The 18,796-nt window shown below is 44.5% G+C and overlaps 1 protein-coding gene across 10 annotated transcripts in view; it reads left to right on the plus strand.

The window, feature by feature from the left end:
- Positions 1-18,796, plus strand: part of SYTL2 (synaptotagmin like 2) — a 115,197-nt gene that overhangs the window by 59,831 nt on the left and 36,570 nt on the right. For 4 of the 10 annotated variants that reach the window (XM_019643523.1, XM_019643533.1, XM_019643536.1 and 1 more), the window contains exons 3-5: positions 7,967-8,118; positions 9,113-9,248; positions 18,007-18,088. In XM_019643523.1, coding sequence (XP_019499068.1) covers positions 7,967-8,118; positions 9,113-9,248; positions 18,007-18,088 — 370 coding nt within the window. Of the gene's footprint in view, positions 1-4,600; positions 4,793-7,626; positions 7,818-7,966; positions 8,119-8,361; positions 8,472-9,034; positions 9,072-9,112; positions 9,249-18,006; positions 18,089-18,796 lie in introns of those variants that run through there. The other 6 variants (XM_019643525.1, XM_019643535.1, XM_019643526.1 and 3 more) reach the window with 5 other exon arrangements.

Below are 18,796 nucleotides of genomic sequence, written 5' to 3' on the forward strand. Positions count from 1 at the left end.
GCTTAACAGTTGAAAAGCTCTTACACACTCCTGTATTCTGAGCTCACAACACTCTTGTGCAGTTGGGGACGGGGTGTGGGAGGATATAATTTCGCCCACTCTGGTGTGTGAGGAAATTGACTTAGAGATGGGTCCAATGCCCAAGCTCATACAATCCAAGTGAGAATCAGACCCTGGTCTCCAGGTACTCATTCACTAACTTCACCTCCTCTGCTGAGGAAACAGTAACCGACACACATCCTGGGACTTGGCCACAACAAAGGGGATGGCTGCCTCTGCGTGAGGTAGCGTGCTGAGCTGTGATGGTGACAGGAGGTAGTTGTGGGCAGTGGAGATCATGAGAACAGGGTTTCTTGTCATGCTCCTTCTCACAAGTCACCTGCAGTACTCCCCATTCTCAGTGGGGTGCCTTGAGAAGTTTCCCCAGGAGGGGCAGGGAATTTACACTAATCAGCCATCAGAGCCCCTTGGTAGCATTAATCCTTTACCCATTCACAGTTTATAAACCTCTTTCATGCATACTATCCTTTTATGTTCCTCACAGCAATGCTGAGATTTGGAAAGACAGGACCATTACACCCATTTTTAGAAATAAGGGAAGGGGCAGCACAGAGAAAATGTTAGTTGATTCTTAAAGCATACTGGGCAGTGGGAATTCCTTTAACCTCTGAGAAACCAAGATGGAGATACTTGAAAAGAAAGAACTGGGTCTTCTTCCTATCGCAGTATGTCGGGATTGAAGTTGGATTGCTGCAAGTTCCTTCAGTTCCTCCCACTTCTGAGCTGGTATGTGTGGTTTGCAATTCTATCTAGCCAGGTTATGTAGAGAGGTTTATCTTCCTTCCCTTCTGTATTTTTTTGGCCCTGGGAATTCTAAGCTGCTGAGTCTTCCATATAGTTCTGTGATTCTGTGTGAGTGGAGTGGAGGTGTTTCTTGGGTACCTGCTGTAGCTGATGAAAACACCCTAAAAAATGCAACGTTCTGCATGGAAATGGGTCTTGTAAGGGGTGTGACTATGTAGCTCTGGTACCATCCAGTCTACGGTTCCAGCAGAAATGCCGAGTCCATTGGTAGCGCTGAGTTTGCAGACTCTCCTTCCATCCATTGTTTCTGATGGTGTCCTAGCAGCTGCCACTGGTGCGGCCCTTGATTTTTGCTTTTGGAAACTGATAGGAAGAAGGCTTGGGGTGGTAAAAAAAATCTGGTGTGAGTCAAGCCCGGTCTGCCACCACCATCCTGGGGGACCTTTTAGTTAGGTCCAAGCACCTCATGTGGACTTGGCCATAGGCAAGCCAAGGACCCTGAGCCTGGGGAGGAGTGACAGTGTGCAGGGGGGCAGGGGGGCATAAAACCTATAACTGTGGACACTGAAAGAGGTCCAATTTATGGTTTTCTCCACATGAAGAATTGTACTCTGACCTCCTCTTCACTTTAGGACTGAAGGGACTTGTAGGAATGGTTCTGAGGTTGTTCTGCACCTGGGCTGGTGGACCTAGGACTAGGTCTCTGATTTCCCAAAATACTGTTCAGTGGGTTTTTGCTTTCCATCCCTTTCACTATCCCCAGCTGTTTGTCTTTGGATCTTCCATTAGAGTTACAGCTTAACAGCTCTGGAAAGGAGATATTTTTGGTACAAATCAGTTACCTTACAAATAAAGATGGTAAAGCCCAGAGAGGGGAAATGACTTGTCTGGGGTCACACAGCTAATCAGTACCAAAGTCATAATAAGAACAGCTCTTGGTCTGGTACTGTTCCCTCTGCCCCATGCTGTTAATCATCATTATTTTTTTTTTCTCCAGAAAGACAGTGAGGATTATATAGGGAAAGAACTCCCCAGCATGGGCTTTAGAGTCAAAACTGACATTAGTTTGAAACCTATACTCACCACTGATCAATTGTGGTTTGTTGGGCAAGTTATTAATTTCTCTGAGCCTCAACTCAGAGACTGGGAATGACCATAGTGCCAAAGTTAAAAGAGTAGAACCAAGATTAAGTAGAATAATTCTTAATCTTCTCAGCTCACAATAGGTGATGAATATGTTTTAATTCCCTTATTCACTATTCCAATTATGCCTCTAAAAAAGGACAGAAGTCTCTGGTTAGTAGTCTGATTCCTTAGGAGGACATTATTCCTAAAAACTCTCAATCATTTAATGCAGTGAAATTTAAGTGAGCACCCATTAATTATAGGGAACTGCTCTGGACAATGATATGAAGATACTTCTAGGGTGATTGAAACATGGACCCAGCCCTCGAGAAATTTACTATGTAATGGCCTTTATACGTGCAATTTTCAATTGCAAACTTAAAATCTCAGCTTTGTTTCCCTAACATGATTTTACAGGGCCCCACTCTTCCTTTTAGTTGATATGTGGCTTTTGAAACATAAATTATATAATTTTAATATTAACTTAAGCAAAACATCATTAAAAAGGCAAACCTGCCACTAAAATTGAGACTGCTGTTTCACATGCTAATTCATTATAGACTTGGGAGTATAACCCTGTTCTAGCCACCAGGACATGGCTAAGGGATTATAGCACTGTCGCCCACTAAGACCAGGCCTTGCCTCAGAATCCTTTTCAGTATGGCTGCAGATGAGATTTGGCATTCAAGCTGAAATCTGTTTGCCATGACTGATCTACCCAGGGCTTTGAATCGTTCACACCCAAGCTCATTTAAGACACTTTGGAGATGATTTAGTCTATATGTTACCTCCCATTCTGATTTCATGGCTGAGAAAAATGAGCATCATGCAGGGAAAATGTCCAGTTTCCAAATCATTCAACCTGTTAATGGTAGAACATGGACTTGAACCCAAGGGAATGTACACTGTGGTCTCTCTGGGGTACAGTTAGCAGATAACAGTTCCTGGCCACTCTTGCCACCACCACTGTCGTTCATGCTGCCTCTCTAGCTGTAGCCTCAGGTGCTGGGCCCAATGCTTACCATGCATCTCCACCCCACTTGCTTCCCTAACTACCAGCTGGAGACATTTCACAAAGCAGCAATGAAGCAGACATCAGGATGGACTCTTTTTCTGTCCCCCTTTCCCCTGTACTCTTTTTCTAAAGAAAACATCACCATACATACACATATGTAATTTTAGCCTTTTATGGTTTGAAAATAACACACTCTAGAGGTGGTATTTCCTGTGCTTTGCGTCATACTGCCAGCAGGAAGTCATTGCCCATGTGCGTCTGTACATCACCAGCACCATGCTCCCCACCCCATGCATACACAACCACATCTACAGTGATGGGCTGTCTCACAGCAGATACCATCTCAACCGCGACCACATCTTTTGATTCTGAGCTGCTTCCTTAAGACCTAGTTTCTTTAAATGAAGGCAGTTGTCATTGAAGAACTGCTTTCCAGGACCTCTAGTGATGTCTTCTGTCAACGCAAAGGGGAAAGGAACCAACGTTTGTCAAGGAACTTCATTGTACATAGAGAGAGCTTCACATATATTTCTCCCCTTCATTTGCATAATGGTGTAGCTGAACCCACTCAGCAATGAGGAAAGTGGGTGGAAGGGGTTAAGTGTTCTGCAAGGCTGAAGCCTTGCATATCAAACTACAAAGGCTGTGCTTGCCACATGCTGTGCTATCTCTCAGCAGATTGTGGGGATCTATGATGTGTCCATGACACAGGGACACAGGACACACATTGTTTCTCACTTTCCACTGTAAGGAACATTTGCAATTTATTTCATTTTCACATGTGTTGGTTTCCAGATTCTCTATCAAAGGCTGAATTCCTTCGCAGAAGAGTGAAGTGTGATAGCCATCGTAGACACCCAAATCAAGTTTGGCTCTCAGAGGCAGAATGGGGTAGTGGGAAGAGCATTGGCCAGGAGTCAGGCTGGCTTCCGGTCCCAGTTCTATGCGACCTTGGGCAAACCTCTTAACTTCTCTGGACCGCATTTGTTTCATCTATAAAGTGAGGCCATTTTTTAACTGTCTAAGGTCTCTTCCAGCTCTCACATTCAAAATAAACAAGTAAGGGTACATTCAAATCACATAGTCTAACCATCTATACTCAGGAGTTAAAAAAAAAAAGCAAAAAAAGAAAAGCTGGGGAATGGACCAATCAGCCTCTCTGGTCAAGCTGCTGATTCTTATACCCAGGTGACCAGATAATATCAAGCAGGCCCTGGCTGTGATGTTAGGACTTTGTCTGATAATGATGAATAGCAGGAAGCTGGGGTGTGCTCTGTAATTACAAGGAGAAAAAGGGAATAGGCTGAAGGGAAAGTGTCGAGGACAGGCTGGAGGGTATCTGTGCTCTGCTGGCTTTCCTCCGTAAGCACTCACACTCTCTGCACCACAGGAGTTGACATTGGCAGTTAGGGCTGTAGGCTGATTTCTTATGCACAATTCCAAGCATATGTCTGGCATATGACAAGGGATTAATGAATGAGTGAATGAACAAATGAGCAGGTATGGCCTTTAATATACAGAGGAGGAAAGATGGCCATCTTGCGCAATTGACTAAATTCTTCATACATCCTGGTGAAATTGTAAGGATTAAATGAGACGATGCATGTTTAGTGCCAAGCATACATACATACAATGCTTTTTATGTATTAATATTAGCGGAAGGAATACGGGAATGGCCAGCACATTCTGCCTGGAGGGCAGCAGGAAAGGTCCTCTCCGTGCTGAGTGCTCGTCTCCTGTCTTCACGCCTGCCCACCAGCCCGTGGGTGTTTATTTAGCATCTTCTGTATCCTCAGCTCTCTGCTGAGCACAACCAGCATGTGTGGAGAGGATGGTAGCGCATAAAAAGTGAGTCCCAAGAAATCTACCCTTTTTCTACTTCAACTAAATGATACAATGATTAGAGAACCAAATGCTAATTTAATTGGTATGATTAGAGTTCAGAAAAAATGAAAGATCAACGTGGGCTGGTAGAGAAGATTTTAACAGTGCCACCTACGTAGTGGTTTTTTTTGTTTCGTTTTGTTTTAATGATCTACATCTTTACAATACTTGGGTTTTGATGTCACATGTATGAAGTCATCTATAAAATATTTCAAGTGACTAAGATAAAGGAATTGATTGAATCTAGCAGTGATTATCATGTTAGGATATACATAGTAGCACGTATTGAGTTTGAAGGAATTTTCTATCCTTCTGCCACTTAAAAGAAGTGAACCAGAAACCTACCCTTAATTCCTTACTCTAATGGCTCTCGCCTTGTCCAAGGACCATGCGTTTCAGTGAGCCCGACTCCCCTTGTGCCCTGAATGCTTAGCGTGTGTAGAGGGTTTTAGGCAGGAGCAGATCAAGAATTGCACAAGGGACCTGTACAAAATTCCTTTCAGTTGAACAACAGAAATAAGTAAATAAATCTCATGAGAAGAAATTGAGAGTTGTTATGCTCTGAGTGTTTGTGGTTTCTTTCAAAAAGATGATGACTGATGCCATATTTCATCATGTTTTTTCCTATTCTGCTGAAAGATGAGATATCCTGCCTCGTCAGCAGAAGGCACTGCCATTGTGACAGAGTGTGGTTCCCTCCACCCCAGCAGTGATAGGACCCCACTTATCTCTTGCCTGACTCACACTGGGGTGGTTGCTGAGCACTTATTTGTTCATTGATTTATTCACTCAACAAACAGTCTTGGGGTATCAGCTTTGTGCCAGGTTCTGTACTAGGTGCTGGTATTATAAAGGTGATTAAGATGTAGTCCTCACCTTCAAGGAGTTTGCAGAGTTGACAGCTCAGTGGATGAGACAGATGTGCAAATAGACCATTGGAATACGGTGTGGTAGGTGCTGTCATGGAGGTGCTGTGGGAGCACGGAGAATGGCAAGCTGAATTGTGCCCTCAGGAATTGGGGAAGGCTTCCCCAGCTGGATGGTCTGTGAGCCGCCAGGTCGGCAGGACAAGGAGAAACATGCAGGACAGAGAAGGAGGAAAAGGCATCCTGAGGGAATTCACATTTATTGACCTCTTACCAAGACCAAGGTACTGTTAGTTACTTTCAGATAAACACTTCTTTTACTCCTCCCAGAAATCTTGCAGAGGAGGTCTTATTTTCCCCTATCTTTACAATCAAGGAGACTGAGGTTTCCTTACCCTGCCCAAGGTCACATCTGAGAAGGGTCAGAACTGGGATTTGGACCTAATTTGGGGAGACTTCAAAGCCCATAGTCTTTCTGCCACACTTTCCTGCTTCTAATGTTTATAGAGGTCATGAAAGAATAGTTTGGAAAACAGTAAGAAGTCTAGTGTGCTGGCAAGTCAGGGTATGGGGGTAAGAGCTGGAAAATGAATCTGGAAAGGTCTCCTGAAGCCAGCTGGTCAGGGGCCCCATTTGAGAGTCCTTCACTCCACAAGCACTGTTGTCCAGACACCAAACAAAGAGGTATTGAGTTCAGGCCCCGCTCCTAGGGAGAGCTGGAAGAACTTCTCTCTTCTGGAATTGAATTTAAACTTGGTCCTTTAGGGAGGAGAAAGCAAAAGCTCCACTAGCAGCCCAGGAGGGTTGTTTGCTCTGCTGAAAACTTAGGCAAAGGGAGACGATTAGAAATGTTTAATAAGAACCACAACCTCACTGGTGATGCAGAACCATGAAGTGAGACACTGTCCCTGCCAGGATTTGGTGATGGGCTGTCATGACAGTGAGTGTCCAAGGGTTGTGACTGGGCATGTTTGGGATAGGGTCACTTCCTCCTAGGTTATTGGGAGTGGAGAGGAAGTTCCACAAGAGAGGTGGACTCTGGTTGAAAAGACCCTCTCTAGGCACACTGGGGAGAGAGGAAACAGCCTTGCCAGAACCAGGATGATGGCACCTCCTGCTTCTCTCACTCCCAGATATGTCTGTGTGCAGCCCGCATGCACAGCCCTGCCGCCACCTTGGTACGGCCACCATACATACCCTCCAGTTAAAATGCGTAGATTTGCTACGTTAGGACATGTGCATATTAGCTTGAATGACAATCATAAAACCCTCTTGGATTCATGTAGCACGTAGTCTTCCAAGAGTTCAAAGTGCCCTGAAGGCTTTTATTCCACTTTATTTTAAGTATATCTCTATGAATAGGAAAAGATAGATTTTTTGGGCCTCATTTTTCTGAGATGGATAGAGAGATACAGAGGTTAAAAGACTTGTGAATCAGGACAGTGTTTTTCCAGCCACTGTAAATTAGGGACGTTTTAAGGAGGGCAGTACTGGGTTTGCTCATTAGGTTTTAGGGTTTCAATGAGCATGAATGATCGTGGAACGCCTAGAAGCAGTATCTGCATTAAAGGAATTAGCCTCTGTCTTTGCCTCCATTCCCTACCCCACCCGCATAATTTTGATCTTTCTTGATTCCAGCTTGCCTTGTCAGTCAGTATTCATTTCCCTATAACATTAAGCCCCAGGGACATCATGCGCTGTCTCCTACAAGCTTCCAGGAAAAGTCTCTGATAAACTCATTTCACTGAAATGGAAAGGGCTGATAAGCTGATAACTACCCCACCAGTTAGTCCCTGAGTGTTTATTAGGTGCCAGGCATGTGCAGAGGGTGGCTGACATGCATAAGCTAATTTAATCTTCATAGCAACCCCATGAGGTGCGTTACTATTATTAACCCCTTTTTACAGATAAGGATACCAAGGCTTAGGGAAGCTTAATATGTCATCTTTCCCTGGGGTATTTGCATTTGAACAGTGAACACAGAAGACTGTGGCCAAAAAAAAATGAATCTGCCCTTGAGAAATTTCAAGCATCATCTGGGGATCATGGATTAAATCTTTGAATTTCTAACAAATGTTGGCCCTGGCTTCTCTGACTTGTCAGTCAAAGGGGGACATACATTTGTGAGTCATCTGGGAGGTTTATGGAGTCTTCTAAAATATTGAGAGCTTCATTTTGGCTGTGTGTTTACAAATGGCTCTATGCAGTGTCATAGTGAACTCATTTATTTACTGTGGGTTCTCAGCAAAGTAAAGCTCTTTTCCTGTTGTAGGCATTTGCCTGAAAAAGTTAAGGATGACCAGCAGCTGAAGAATATGAGTGGCCAATGGTTTTATGAAGCCAAAGCCAAAAGGCACAGAGACAAAATCCACGGCACAGATATCATCAGAGCATCCATGAGAAAGAAGAGGCTCCAGGTAGCAGGTGAGTTGATTTAGCTCGTATATCCACAGCTGGCATTTGTCTGGGAAGGAGTTGGGAGAAGGGAAGGGTGTCAGAATCATTGCTAAAATCTGCCCACGGAGATGATTTCAAGGTACACTTTGCATAATGTGTAGCTCGCCCTGTCTTTGGATGGATGAGGGTGGGACTGAGTGACTCAGTGTGGTGCAGAAGGACAAAGGAAGCCCTGTAGTTGCCGTGTTGAGTAGCAGTAGCACAGACACTCAAGGCTCATAAGGATCTGCCACCTCTTCTTTCTTTGGTTTCTAACCCGGAAGATTTCAGAAACTTTTCTCCTGAACAGGGTGAAGAGCTTAGTTGTCTGAGAGGTACAGGTAAAGAGCCCTGTGTGTTTAGAGGCAAAAGAGGCTATTCGCTAAAGAGTGAGCACAGAGATGTTGTGTGGGCCCTGGCATCTGAGCTGGGTAATGAAGAGTATGTAAAATTTGGATGTTTAGAGACTAGGAGGAGGAGGAGGCAGTAGAGAGGGACATTCCAGGTTAGAAGCGATGGTTCCCTCTTGTATCCCGGAGCCCAGCCTCAGGTCAGGCACACTGTAGATGTCCAGTAAATGCTTGGGAATGATGGTGCTTCTGACCCAGTGGGGACTCCCTTCCCTCAGCATCCCCTGGCCAGACACATTTGGTCCTGACTCCAGTTCAACTCAGATTCACTTAGAGGCAGTCAGAAATTTGCTTCACTTGTCTTTGGAGTTACTGGCACATTGAAAGGTACACCTACGCTCTCAGGAGACTCCACTTGGGGTGTGGGGGGGCAGCTAACATCAGAGCAATCTACTGACTTGTCTTGCAGATAAAATTCTGACCCTGAGTACTCAGACTCATTAGTTACTGCATTGGCACTCAGTGAAGGCCTAAAGTTCAGGTTCCAGCCTTCAGTGATAAGAGCTGATATGAGAGGTGTAGGTCACAGAGGTGAGAGATAACCTTCCTGTCTTTATTGTTTCCTATTTCAGCTGAACAGAGTAAGGACAGAGAAAGCGGGGCAAAGGAAAGCTGGGTGAATAATGTCAACAAAGATGCTTTCCTTCCCCCAGAGCTAGCCGGTGTTGTAGAAGAGCCAGAAGAAGATGTAGCTCCAGCAAGCCCAAGGTAAGACAGAGCTGCCGCACGGGGGATTCACGGCTTTGTGTGCTGCACAGGCAAAATGGCGGGTGATGAGTGCAAATGCAAGACTGGTCTTGTGGGCATGGGAAAGGGGGCAGGCATGAGAAAACTGGGCGCCCGATATAGACAAAGCCTGAGTAGTACTCTTTCCCAGCTTCCAGAATGTCTAACAAATCTGAATATTAAATAAAATTAAAATATTAAGTGGTGATATCTCCCAGCACCAACAATAGCTGTTTTTTATTGGTACCGAGGATTTTTTCCTTGCAGTAGAATGGAGAGGCACTCTAAAATGAACATAGGAGAATAAGTCATTTCAGGGAAGAGATGAATGGTGATCAAATTGTAACAGCCTGGTGCAACGGGAGAAGCTCAAGCATGGGAAGCAGACAGACATGAATTCAAATCCTGATTATGCCACTTATTAGCCATTTGACCATGGGCAAGTCACTTAACCTCTCTGTGTCTCTTTTATTAAATATGGTAATATATACCAGGAAAGGTTATGGAAAGAATGAGTGATAATGTACGTAGAATACCTGGAATTCCATAGTAGGTACTCAATAAATGCCTCTTACAGATGTAGATTATCCTCTATTTTTCAGTCTTGATTTTTTTTCTGTTTTCCATATATGTTGTCATCTGGCCAATTAAAACATACATCCTTCCTATGAAGTAGCTGATTGTACATAGTAGATGCCCATGAATGGAGGCATGGGCTCTCACATACATGTAGCTGTTTCAGGAAGCTCAGGAAAGGGTGTGAAGAATACCCTACCCTTTCTCCCTGATGACTCCCCAATTACCAGCTGCCTGCAACCCTGCTAATGGGATGAAAGCCTGCCTGCCTTCCATAGGGAAAGATGAGACCTTAAACAATAGACACTCCAGGACTGAGAACACAGTCATTTAGATTTACCACCAAGGAGCTGAGAGCAGCTCCTAAGAGCCACGTTTGATGGCGATGGAATGGGGACACCAAAGCACTCACTAAGGGAAGAGGGCACACGTCCCTCAGAGGAGAAAGAAGATTTAAGGGGTTACAGAGTCAAACTTAGCGCACTGCAGTTTCATCTGGGTCAGACTTCTGTCCTTCTCCCAGGAATTTATTTCTTCTCAAAGGGCCTGAGGGACAGATGTGCCACTGCCCCAATAGCCTGACTCATTTTCTTCATGACCCCATGTGGGCTGGTGGGTCTTACCCCACCTCTTCCTCAATTTGAGGCTATTGAGTTTCCACAGTTTGTGTCTCCATTGTTTTCTACATTCCTTGTGTGACCTTAGAGAGTCTTTCTGGTCTCGTTTGTACACCAGAACAGAGCTGCCTCACCAGGATGTTGTGAGAGTAAATGAAATGAGGCGTGCGAACCACTTAGCATTGCTCAGGAGGAAAGAAAATTTGCGATTTCCAGGTGGGATTATAATTATGTTATTATAACATAGATGAGATAAGGTCAGGAAGGCAAGAATAAAGATGTTAGCTGTACCCAGCATGCTTTGCTCCTTACATGGGGTGGGTGGTAATCATCCAGAAATGGATATGGAGCTGTTGTTTACTTCCTATTTTCCATGTCAGGGGCCACTGTATCATTCAGTATCAGGTTCCTGCAGTGTTTTTCACCTATGCTCTAACCTTTGGGAACTGGGTGTGTTAAGTGTATTTTGGGGCCTTTACTTTTAGACCAAGTGAAGCTCAATAGAATGACTCAATACCTGTCAATATTGTCTTAGCCAGGAGTCAGGGAGTGTGAGGCAACAGTCACTAGATACTGCAGTTTCTGAAGGAGTTTTTCTAATGGGCTCTGTGGCAAGATTCCTTCTGTCTGTTGTGGGCACAGTTCTTTTGGGGGTTCTGCCAGTGAAGTATAAAAACTGTGGGCCGTGAACACATACCTGAGCACTGGATGCTACCTGTGTTCTTTTGGATCTCATCTTTGTTTGAACCTGTCACACCAGGAAGCAGAGAGAGGCTTGAGGAACAGAGGAGCAGAGAATGAGGTTCCTTTTAGAGTGCAAAAGGAAAACGCCAAACGCTCACAGTTTGAGCTGTGGTTACAGCCCGTCAGCAGGGCAGCATTGGCACACACTGTGATAAGGGCCAGTGCTTTAGTCCTTAAAAAAATTCTGTTTTGTGTTTCTAATTATCACCAATTAGTGCCTTTTTTAACATCTAATAAAAATGAATACTGGAAAAATGAAATACAGAAAACAACAAAGGCATGTAAAGTACAAGCCCACTGATGATGTGCTGGGATGTCTCAGCAACTTCTAAATGAATACTCTCGATTTCTGTACTTGTCTCATTGTGAGCCTGTAACAAGCAGTTCACGACTGGTACAGGTCCATGAACCATACCTTGATAGCACATCATGTCCCTCCCAAAATAATTGTAGAACACGTACGTGGTAATCTGCAGGACATGACTGAGCCAAGGTGGGGAATGCCGAGTAAAAAACCTGAGACGCCCTTCCCCAATGGTCAAGACCCTGCCCTAAACGAGGTGTAATGCGTCCTGGTTATAGAGGTAGGCCTGCTCTGGGATGAGAAGCCCCTCCTTGTTACTTATGCTGACACGTTCTGTAAAACAAGTTTGGGGCACCAGGAAACACTGAGAGCCTGGTAGCCTCTCTACTGACCAGGGCCTCAGATGTCCCTGCCGTTGGTGCTTCTTTAGTCTGAAGGAGCCTGGAAGTAGACTAACCTTTTAGTAACTTTCTCTCTAATCTCTTCCTTTAAGACCACTTCTCTGAGGACTGGTCCTCCTGGTAGCTTATATTGTCTTAGCTCTGTGGCTGCAGACGAGGCTAGCCCAGGCTTCTTAAACAAAACAAAACAAAACAAAACAAACAAAAAATAGATAGTTTTCCAGTGTATTTCAAGCTTCCAAGTTCTTTCCCCTTCTGGATCCTCCTCCCACATCCTTCCTTATCCCACATCCCCCAGTTGCCTGGTGGTCTCCTCCTTTCTCCTTTGAAGGGATCTAACATCCATTCCACTCCAAGGAACATTTGACTTGTCAATCACGTAAGCCTGTCTGGATGGAAGTTCTGAGCTTCTTTAGAAATGAGCCAATCTGTGGACAGTGCATTTGATCTTTTGTCCTTGGATTGATTGCAATCCAGTGATGTGACCGTATCATTTCTTGGAGGCCTGCACCACAGAGTCACTTATATTGAGCTCTTACAAGAATCTTACTTAATCCTATAGGGTCTTGGATTTACCCAGATCAGTTGTGGCAGGAATAGTTTCACTATGACATCAGAGTGTCTTACGCTTGGATGAGAATATTGGTGTTACATAACTCTGTAGTATCAAGTGTGGGAGCACCAGAGAAGTAATATTTTACTAAAAAATATATATATATACTGACTTGAAAGCTTGGCACAGCGTATTTTCTAATTTCCTTCCTGCGCATTATCTCTGAGCCATTTTGTCATTTGTTTATTCATGTGTTCAAGCTTCATTGAGGGTGACATGTGTTTTCACAGTGCTGGGTGCTGGGGATGAGATGCAGCATTACCTTTCAAGGGCTCGCTGTCCAAAGAGAGAGCGCAACAACAACAAAAGACACAGGAAAAACATCTCTTGTAGAATTTGCTTCTGATTCTATTAGGTTGTCGGAAAAGTCATGATGTATTTTTTCTATGTTTTTCGTTGCATTAATGCGTTAACATTTAAGCTGGAAAATAACTCAGAGGAAGGTATATGATGTCTGTTGTTATTTTTAACTATTTTAGAAAGAAAGGCCAGTTAAGATTCAAAAGCTCATTTTTTTTAAAGACTTTATTGTGGGATTGGGGAAGGGAACAGCGTTGGGGAATTGGGGAAGGGGAACATTGCATTTTTCCAGGACCCATCAGCTCCAAGTCAAGTTGTTGTCCTACAGTCTTAGTTGTGGAGGGCGCAAGCTCAACTCCAAGTCCAGTCTCCATTTACAATCTAGTTGCGGGACAGGGGGTGGGGGAGGGTGCACAGCCCACCATACCATGTGGCAGTTGAACTGGCAACCTTGTTGTTCAGAACACGCGCGCTAACCAACTGAGCCATCTGGCCGCCTGTGGGCAGCTCGCGGCTGCTCTGCTCAAGGTGCTGTGTTCAATCTTAGTTGCAGGAGAGTTGGGGGGGAATGCAGCCCACCATCCCATGTGGGAGTCGAACCCACAACGTTGTTAAGAGCACGCGTTCTTACCAGCTGGGCCATCCAGCTGCTGGTTGGCAGCTCAGCATCAGCTCAGCTCAGGTGTAGCACACTGGCCAATGTGGGGATCGAACCAGTAATCCTGTTGCTCAGAGCTCACACTCTAACCAACTGAGCCACCTGGCCAGCCCCAAAAGCTTTATAAAGTTTGAAAGTTGGAGCACTTTATGGCTGGACATAGAAGCAGATGGAGTATCCAGCTGCCTGTGATTTTAAGATGGGTGCAAAGCCCTCCCTGTTCCCCAAGAGTCCCTGCCACAGTACTAACATTCTTCTTCTTTTTTTTTTTTTAAGTCTTCAAAGAGTTGCATTAAAATGCAGACACTTTTAGGAGGGAAATCCTAATGCCAATATCGTAGTCTAACATTTTAATAATTCTCTTAATGAAATAAACAAATTTTGTCTAAGTGTTCTTTTCTAGTATTGTAATAGTTTTTAAAGAGTGCCTGAGGGAAGAAATTACAGAACACAGGGCATGGAATTTAGCTTCATGTATGGTTTGAAAAGCTCATCTTGTGGAAGGTATTGACTATCCTTTATATGCAGGACAGAGTTTACTGCCCTCTGAGAGGGATTCTAAGATACGAAAGGCACAGTATCTGGCTATAAAGGGACTATAGTCTCTTAGGAAAAATGATGCATCTACATAAGAATATCTGATCACATGATAACAAATAGTACCAAGCAGGGAGCAAATTCTTAATCCAAAATACCAATAAAATGTGCTGGAGGATTTGAGACAAGGAGACCCACTGCCAGCTGGGCTGACATGAGCAGCATCACAAAGGAGGTGAGACTTGGACTGGGCCTGGAGATGAAAGCAAAGATTTGGGCAAAGAGAACACAGCAAACACTTGAGGGAGAAACTGGGGGATAGGTTGAGTGGAGACAGCAGAGAGGTGAGTTTTGGGGACAGTGAGTAGATAGACCACTTCATTTGGCATGAAGGGTCAACAGAAAGGAGGAGTGGGAAAGTATATTGGGATGGATGGTGAACCAATCTCCAATTCCTTCCTGAGGAGTTCAGACTTCCTTCCACAGGCCTTGAGGATCCAGGGAAATGTATCGAGCAGAAGAGGGGCAGAATCAACTGGTGGCGTTTGAGACCATTCCAGCTTACGGGTGGAATGCTGAATAGTCTAGGGGAGTAGAACTCGGGAGTCAGGAGGTCAGAGGTGAGGTGAATACAGTTGACAGATATAAAGGAGGTACCGGCACAGGTGGAAAGGAAGTGACAGATGTAAGAGCACTGGGCAAGAAGAATAACCTGGACTTCACTCCTCTGGCCATAAACCCCCACTTTAGTAATGGGAGAAATCAGAGGCAGTGTAGCCTAGCCACTGTGATGATGCTCTTTGGAGTCAGGGTCAGACACACTTGGTTTAAACCCCCAGCTCTTTCACTAATTTTGTGACATAGAGCAGATTACTTAACCTCTCCAAGCCTCAGTTTTCTCACACATGGAATGGGGAGAAGGATATATCCCTCATAGTGATGTTGCAAAGATCAATTGAGAATAAGATGGTTACTGTAGTGATGGTAGTAAAAGACAGGCAAGCAAAACATTGCTGTATTCCTCAAGACAAGCAAAGCAGAGCTTAATCTAGGAAGTAGCCGTATTTTCAAAGACAGAGTTTGAGGCATAAGACTCTTGTTTTCATTTTTGTTTTCTAGTTAAGCAGGCTTGTGAACTATAGCTAGCCAGGTATCCCACCCTCATCCCATTTGCCCCGATCCCAATCACAAGGTAACCCAGTGAGCACTGCGTGTTTCCTGTATTTTAGTGTCTGACCATGTGTTCTGAATGCCTCACTCCTTCCTCTCTTGCTTTCTGAATAGCAGGAACAAAGATGTTTTGTTTGAAACCTAAATAATGTGCCTCATTGGAGTGTGACAAATAACTTGGATTTAAAAAAACAAAACACGGTCAGCCGTCTGCTGTTGCCTTCCCTGCCACTCGCTCAGTTGGCTGTCACTTGTTCAGTCACTCACCAGTTGTGTCCCAGGCATGGTACAAGGCATTGTGGGGGATTTAAAGATGGTCAAGATACTCTTGAGGGATCCCCCAGGTTACTATGAGAGATAAGATATGTATTCACAGAATGAGGTTTCAGAGTAGACGTGAAATACCTAGCTACATAGACTTCAGTGAGAGACTGGTTTTATCTCTGGGAAGGAGGGGACAGCATGATGTGTAATATGGGCAGTCAGGACTGGGGCCTGGAGTCACAGGAACTGGATTTCCAGGGAGCAGAGAGAGGGGAATGGAGACTCTGCTTATCCTTTGTTCTCGGTGAGTGGGAAGGGGAAAGGAGGAAGATGGCAGGAAAAGATAAGTGTTCCTTGGAGACACCCGACCATCAGCACTTGGCTCAGGTCCTCTGATTATTGCATGACTATTTTATTTTATTATTTATTTATTTATTTATTTTTTTAAGATTTTTATTGGGGAATTGGGGGGATGGGAACAGTGCTGGGGAATTGGGGAAAGGGGAACAAACAAGTTGCTGTCGTTTTTGTTCTTCAATCTAGTTGTGGAGGACGTTGCTTCACTGGCCCAAGTTGGCACCATCATTGCACTCTTCCCGGGCAAGGCAGATCAGTCGCCGGCTTCTGGACGGCCGCTCACTGCGGCTGCTGGCCGCTCACGCTGGCTGCTGCCCACACACGGTAGCCCATGGCAATGCACTGCCACAGGGACTGCAGCCCATGCCGTCGCCGGCGACTCATGGCAGCCCAGCTCCAGGTTGAGCTGTTGTTCAGCATCTTAGCTGTGGAGGGCAGTGTCACTGGCCCTCACATGTGGGATCCGAACCGGGGCCCTCTGGCATCCCAAGCGAGTTCTCAACCATCGCGCCACTCGGCCGGCCCATGACTATTTTATTTACTAAGGAAGATGATACAAAACATTCTGAGAAACTGAGCATAGCATGTGCTATAAGGTTCCTCACATCACCCCCTGGCTTCTTAAAATGACACTCAAGAGAAATTGCTTTCTAGCCCTGAGCTATTAGCTTTTTTTTTTTATTATTATTGTATGGACACTCTGCATTCTATCAGTGACCACATTTCTTTTTTCCCATTGGCTGCTAGATAACTTGATTTAAATTTGTGCCCAGCTGTTGCAAGAATAGCTTTCTATAATGTCTTTTTTCTATTAGCCTTAATTCCGGCTCCATTATAAATTACTTCTTCCCTTCCTTTCCCCTCACCATCCTTTTTTTTTCCTGTCTTTCTCACTTCTATGTGATCAGACCATATATTATTATATATACATCTGCCTCATTTGCTGTAATTCCTCTCTGGAACAATGAGAAGGGTAACCAAAGGAAGAATGGCTTCCTCAAAACATCAGCCTATTCCTGGGACTGCCTGTACAAAAATAACTAAGGGCAGAGGTAAAGAAAGGAAACGAAGCTGCAGGAATACCTGGCCCACGCTTTTCACAACAGTAATCTCGAGCAAGGCTTTGTGGCCCTGGGGCAAACTACTCCCCCTCCCCCCCCCAACCTCCAGTTCCTTTGCTGCATGGTGGAAAGCCAGCATCCTCCCAGGAATTTTCCAAGTCTTGACTGTGATGCCACTAAGAGAACTGGTGGAATTTAACCAGGCGCTGTGGTTTCAGCCAATAATGACTTCACCTTTTATGCCTGAGGCAAGGCCATTGGAGCAGGAAGTCTGAGCAGGTTTTTTTTTCTCCCCTTCTAGGGCCACTATACTCAATAGCCCTTCTTACTCAATAGCCAAGGGGGTGGTTGTTTAGGAGGAAGCCTGTTCAACTCACTTCAACTCGTTCTTGGCTTACTCTTACCCTGGGGCTGTCCTGTGCCTCAGGTAGGTAATCATGGGCTAGGAGATCTTCCTTACTTCGCTAAGCCAACTCCAGGCTTCTAACCTCCTACCATCTTCCGGATGCTGTGCTTGTCCTTATCCCTCTTGTATTTGAACAAGAACTCACCTGGCCAGCCTGGAGAGTTGGGTTGAAAGTTCTCAGTAAGTTGCCCAAACCCACCAGCCTCTGTGCACAGCATCTCTCAGACCTATTGTTATTTCTGTTCCTTTGCCGAGTCACGTGTCTCACCTGAGTCTTCTTTTTCATTATTTGCTACCTGACAGCACTGCCATTCTGGCCCTGGCCTATGGAATGAGGCCCCAAAACTCTGCGGAGCTTCATTTCAGCAATGATGTTTCCTCCTTGAGATCATTTGCTCACTTTCATTGGCATCTGATGTGAGCTTCTGACTTTGAGACAAGTTCATTTCTACAAATTTAACTTGTGAACCTCCTGTGTGCCTGGTACTGTGATATAAACTTCAGGAATGCTGATGGATTGTTTTGTCTTGTCTCATGCCTGTCTTTCATTTCTGTTTTGCCATTTCTTTCACTTCACTGCTTAATCATCTCTAGGCCCAGCTCCCTCTCCCTTCCTGGCAGTTCGACCCTCTCCTCGCCTATCCTGCCTTAAGAGCTTTTGGCTTCAGAGACATGATTTATGCTTCCTCACAGAGCGAGGTTTTAGTCTTTGAATGAGTGTTTCTTTTGCAGTTCCGGCGTGGTACATCCAGCTTCCTCCGTGATTGATATGTCCCAGGAAAACTCAAGGAAGTCAGCCGTGTCTCCAGCTAAGGTAGACTGAGCTCAGACTTCGAAAATCTCATTTTTGTCAGCATGCCATTTTTCTTGTTTTATCAAAGCACCATGAAATAAAGAGGATTTTGTAGTACTGTTCTGGTACCAAAACCAGATCATTTTTACCATTTAATATATGATGCCACTCCTGTAGAGGGAAGATTGATGAATGCCTGTTACTGGTATATCATGCTGTAGACCCAAGTTTATTGCCCTATATAAAGAATAAAATGTCTGAAGTCTATTGGGGGCTGCTTCATTTAAGTAAATGGAATGTGGCTTGTTAGTTCTGTGTCAGTCCTTATTCCTATTTGTAGCTTCCTGACTCTGTGCATGGTCTACCTGGGGGAAGGAATTGCCAACTTATGAAACTATAGACAGTAAACATTGATATTCAGTCTTATAGTAATAAAAACATTTCTATTTACTGGTACCCTTTCTTCATTAGAATTGATAATCATTATAGTGACTACGAAGTACTTAAGATACCTTGTTAAGTGCTTTTTAAATCTTTATAGAAAAGGTCAATTACAATTATATTTAGTATGGCTTTAATCTAGCACAGTAAGAGTCTTGTTGGTAGAAAGAGCATTGGTGGGAATCTGCCCTGATTAGAGTCCCGGGTTTACCCTGACCTTGATAAGCTCTTTGATATATCCAGGCCTAAGTTTTCTCATCTCTATTAAATGTGAGGTATAGATTTGAA

The sequence above is a fragment of the Hipposideros armiger genome, unplaced genomic scaffold, assembly GCF_001890085.2.
Source record: "Hipposideros armiger isolate ML-2016 unplaced genomic scaffold, ASM189008v1 scaffold_79, whole genome shotgun sequence".
Lineage (NCBI taxonomy): Eukaryota > Metazoa > Chordata > Mammalia > Chiroptera > Hipposideridae > Hipposideros > Hipposideros armiger.